This window comes from Carassius carassius, chromosome 11 (assembly GCF_963082965.1).
Source record: "Carassius carassius chromosome 11, fCarCar2.1, whole genome shotgun sequence".
Taxonomy (NCBI): Eukaryota; Metazoa; Chordata; class Actinopteri; order Cypriniformes; family Cyprinidae; genus Carassius; species Carassius carassius.
This window is the reverse complement of record NC_081765.1, coordinates 8,252,287-8,257,286: the sequence shown is the minus strand read 5'-3', so window position 1 is coordinate 8,257,286 and position 5,000 is coordinate 8,252,287. Positions and strand designations below refer to the sequence as shown.

At 38.9% G+C, this 5,000-nt stretch overlaps 1 protein-coding gene across 5 annotated transcripts; it reads left to right on the top strand.

Annotated features, from left to right (window-relative positions):
- The first annotated feature begins 392 nt into the window (after positions 1-392).
- On the top strand, positions 393-4,540 carry LOC132152383 (transcription cofactor vestigial-like protein 3). Of its 5 annotated transcripts, none has more exons than XM_059561150.1 (4): positions 393-1,213; positions 1,891-2,215; positions 2,924-3,385; positions 4,207-4,540. In XM_059561150.1, exons 1-4 carry the CDS (start codon positions 1,082-1,084, stop codon positions 4,245-4,247), a joined length of 960 nt encoding a protein of 319 aa, XP_059417133.1. In that variant the 5' UTR covers positions 393-1,081; the 3' UTR covers positions 4,248-4,540. The 5 variants fall into 5 exon arrangements, with proteins under 5 accessions (XP_059417133.1, XP_059417134.1, XP_059417131.1 ...); XM_059561151.1 differs by having other exon boundaries at positions 404-1,213; positions 1,897-2,215; positions 2,921-3,385; XM_059561148.1 differs by having other exon boundaries at positions 404-1,213; positions 1,894-2,215; positions 2,921-3,385.
- Positions 4,541-5,000: the final 460 nt, after the last annotated feature.

Below are 5,000 nucleotides of genomic sequence, written 5' to 3'. Positions count from 1 at the left end.
TCTTTGTTTTATAGACTTGTGTCCTCTTGTTATGGATTATGGTTTTTCTGTCCTAAAAAAAAAAAAAAAAAACCTGTCATAATAGCATAATTCATCTTAGACGTCAACTCACATAAATCCTTTTCATAATTTGTTTAGTTAAATCCCGTTGCCATGATTCTGCACTGTAAACTATTGATTATTGAATTTTTTTTTTTTTTGGAAATATAAAACTGTCAACCTCTTTTTTATCTAGCTACATGCCATAATTTCATAATAATTTATTCTTATTATTAATAATATTATTAATTTTGAAATGGCACGACGTAGTTTATTAAGACTAATAAAAAAAAACTGTATTAAAGCTAAAAGATGCATTCTTCGTCTGATGTTTAAAATGTAAAATCTTAAAGAAAAACATATTTTCTCACAACAGCAACGTCAGGCAGTGATTTCTAGTTTGGACACTCAGTTGGTCTACAGCAGGTGGCAGCACATGCCTGATGCAAACCTACCTAAAACATCGCTAATCACGAGGACATAAATACAAAAGCTCAGTTATTACAATTTGCCCTCAAGCGCTTAACCTATTGCCAGCGTCAAAAGTTTCTATACGCCACAGAAACATAAACAAAAACAAGGAATGCAAAGCAAGAATGCAAATAAAGGCTTAATGCTCTTAAAAACATGTTAAATATTGTTTAAATGTTAGCTTTGAGCGTTTACAAGTTAACTCATTACCAAACTCTTTGTCATTTTCTATCCACTAACTAGTAATGAATAATTCAGTTTATTCAGCGAAGCCCTGATTCCACCAATCAGATCGTAGCGCTCTAAACTTCCCACCAATCAGAGCATCCGCTGTAACTTCCACGCGCAGCTCGCGCCTGTCGCTCTGTTTTGATGCGCCTTCTGTCTGTATTAAGTGCAGAAGCCTCGAAGGGGACTCTTTTGTTTTCATGCTAATATTTTCTTTCACAAACTGCGGCGCTTTTGTCAAAGCTCAGGTTTATATTGCGGGGAATCATGACCGCATGTATCTGTGGTTGAGGAAGCTGCCGTGTTCCTGAAGAGCCTCTTGAGATCGTCTAAAGCCTCTGCCATGAGTTGTTTGGATGTTATGTATCACCAGAGTTATGGAGCTCATCATTACTTGCCTGCGACATCAGCAGCAGCAGCAGCAGCGGCTTACAAAGCGGCTTATTACCAGCAGCAGCATCAGCAGCAGCAGCAGGTACTCACACAGACAACTGCTGAAGAGCTAGACAAATACAGTTCTGCTTCAGATAGTTTTACTGAGATGGTTTAAAAGCGTTCTTCAGAGCCGAGCATCAGCTGTAAAAATGTTACATCCGTGGTCATTTTAATTAAGTAGACATTAATTTGCAATATTTCAATTCAATATTTAAAATATCTACATGTTACAGAGCAAAACTACAAATAATAAGAAATAAAAATACGCTTTATTTAATGGAGTTAGAGTTGCAGTTAACAAGTGTCTAAAACCATCTCACAGTCAGGATGCAGTTCATGGAGCATATTTTTCCTTTGACGTTTCAGTCATTCCTAAACTTTCATTTATAGATTTATAGCTACTCTAAGAAGTGTAAAATAATAATACTGATACGAGAGGGTGTCTCCAGACTGATATATTCTACTGTTATTATCACATCCGATATAGAGTTCCTCAAATTCCAAGATGTGAATTACAACTGAATGTGTTTATACAGTCTCTCGTACGGAAATCTTCTTGGGAGTAAATCGGCATACTACTAATGTGCCAAGTGTGGGCACTGGGCCATCAGTTCAGAGACAATCCTCTTTTTTAGTCCAGGACCAGGTGGTGAATGTGTGCTCCATCTATTAACCCCTGATCAGTCACTCTTCACATTCTTTCTGTGTCTGTGTCAGCAGAAGAAGTTCAGTGTCTACAGCAGGATGCAGGATTCAGAGGAGTTTCCCTCGGACTGTGGCCAGAGTAAGCAGTCTGGAGCGCTGAAGCCCCGTCCTGAGCCTGAGCGTCCACGAGAGGAGGAGCAGAGCGCTGGAGAAGAGGAGCGCTGCAAGGAGACGCAGCCCGCCGAGGCCGAGTACTTGAGTGCCAGGTGTGTGGTCTTCACCTATTTCCGAGGAGACATCGGGGATGTGGTGGACGAGCATTTCTCACGTGCACTGAGTCAGCCCAGCGCCTTCAGCAGTGACACCGGCAGACTTCACTCTGGAGGACCATGGAAAGGTAGAAGACTGTGTTTTATGGCAATCTATAATATTTGTAATCCTAAAATACAGGAATAGTGCTAAGAAATGCATATAGTTTATTTGCATTAAAAATGAATCATTTTATACCCTTGTTCATTATTAACCCTTTGTATTGCATAAAAAAACTGTCAAATTGAATTCAGTTTAATTCACCAAATAATCATTAACATTAATAGTTCTCACACATTACAAAACATACACAAACACACACATATGAATTATTCACCCATTATTGTTTAAACTTTTTTTTCACGAATGGTACATTTTATAAACGGCATTGTTACTATTGTCTTTTTTTTTTTAAACAAAAAGTGTGAAAAAAGCCCTAAGATCATGACACTAGCTAAGCTAAGATCATGGATTAAATTCCTATCAAAAATTTTGTTCATGAATCAAAAACAGAAAAGTGACAAAATTTCAAGAGAAAATTGGTTAAACAGTATTATTAGACGTGATAGTTCCAGTCCTGGCTTCTGATTGGTCAATTCAGCCTCGCTGCTTAAGCTAAACATATTCTGTTTGTAAACTTTTTTTTATCAGCATCAAGATTTTATGTTTAAGTTTATTAAATCCATACTGAAAAGTGTAAATTTTTTTTATTTTTAATCACTTTTTTGCATTCACCTTCATTTTAAGTGCCGTGAAAGCCACTCTTGGGAACTTACAGTTTGTTGTGTTTCAGAAGGAAACTCCCACTCTGAGGGTCAACCTTTAGCATCGTCCCTGTGGGGTAGCGGCTACCCTTCTCAGACCTCGTCTCACCCAGACTTCCCCCATGCCGCTGCCTTCCACCCTGCAGACGCTGGCCTCTGGAGCAGCCACAGCCTGCCCCCTCCTTCTGCTCTCACTGACTCTTGGCATTACGGCCTGGGAGCCCAGAGTGCAGCGGGATACCCTTACGTTCACGAGATGTACCCTCACATGCACCCCCGCCACCCGCATGCGCATTCCCACGCCCACCACGTGCTCCATCACGCTCACAGCCCCACTCTGGACCCGCGCTTCAGTCCGCTTCTGCTGCCCGGAGTGAGAGCGTCTTGCAGCCCGACGTCCGGCACAGACGGAATCAAAACTGAGCTGGATCCAAGCAGCATCACAAACTGGCCTGCTTCTTTCCATGGGTCAGTGGACATCTGTCATGAGACAGGTGAGACGAGATGAGAGGACACATCGTGAATAAGGACACTTCTACAGCATGGGTGCATTTACAGTGTTATGGAGTGTGTAAATTATCATGGTATAGTGATTTTTGTTGGAAATAATACTTTACAGTCAAAAGCTACTGCATACACATACATAAATACATACGCTAGCTTTCAAAAGTATTAGTATTATTTATTATTACAAAAGTATTATGCTCACTCAGCGAGGCTAAATAATTCCCTTTAATAACTAATTCTTCATTGTCTTGAATAGTTTAAAACAAATCACCCTTATTTTCACATAATAATTTTTGTTGCTTTCACATATAAATAATATAAAGCAGCCCTGCCATTGAAAGTCACACACAAACACACACACACACACACACACACACAAACACACACACACACACACACACACACACACTAATTTCTCTATTTTTACATTTAGATGACTTTTGCCATCATCTAATGCTCATATATGGCAAAAGTCATCTAAATGAAAAAATAGAAAAATAAATAATGATTTATTTTAATGATTTATTCATTTAAATGTAATCTTCAGAATTTAATCAACATCAGTTTTTTAATTCAGTAAATTTATAATGGTGTGATGCCTAAATGTGCTTTATTTATTTTCAGTTTTCAAGATTTTATTGGTTTATTTTTTAATTTAGTTAAAATACCATGAAAATAAATATCAACCAGAATTTGAATACTGTTGCATTCCTTCTAGCATATCTTCTGCTATTATAAATGACACAATCTAATGTTCCATTGCTGAGTAAAGCAGACGTGTTTGAATGATTTATCTGTTTCCCCGCAGCGCTTGAGCAAGACAAAGTGAAGGCCAGTGTTTGGTTCTGAGACAGAGGAGAGTCACTGGACCTGGACCACTTCTGCAGCCGAGGCCCACAGCGCTGCGTGTGGATTCCTTCCTCACAGGACTTTCTTGGGAACTATTCAGGGGATCATCAGTCTCTATCAGAGAGACAAGCACAAAAACAGCTTTGGGACAAACTAGTGTTTTAATAAAGCATACCATCCTGTCTTGAGTTTGTGCCCTTAATGTGCGCTCATGGACAGAGATCTAGTTCAGGACGCTTCTGTAAAGGATGCCACACAGCCTTAAATGAGGTTTAAGAGGTAGATCTCCCTCTTTTCTCGACAGGGCTGATGCTTTAGAGCTGTGTTTATGTACTTACCACTGGTTAGGGTTAGGTAAGGTTCTGTTGAAAGAACTGATTCGTACAGCAGGCAGAAATGTGTGAGAAAATCTTGATTTACTTTAATATATTTGTCTTGTGACTTTACTGATTGGTGTTTTCTGTTCGTTATACATGTTAAAAGATTATTTTTGATGTCAAATCGTCTTAGGAATAAGTCATTCGTTCTACTGCTATACATGAACTGCTAAGTTTTATTGGCAGACGATCGGTTTTGTTTGGATGGATTATTAAATCATTACAGTGATTACTGTCCCCTTAAATGTTGTCGGTGGAAGTGCTTCATAATTTCACATTTATTTTAAATGTTTACTTTTCCTCATCAATGGGATGTATGGCATTTGAGAGGTCAGTGGCACCAAAACACACCGCTTATGCTGCTCTTAACCAATTT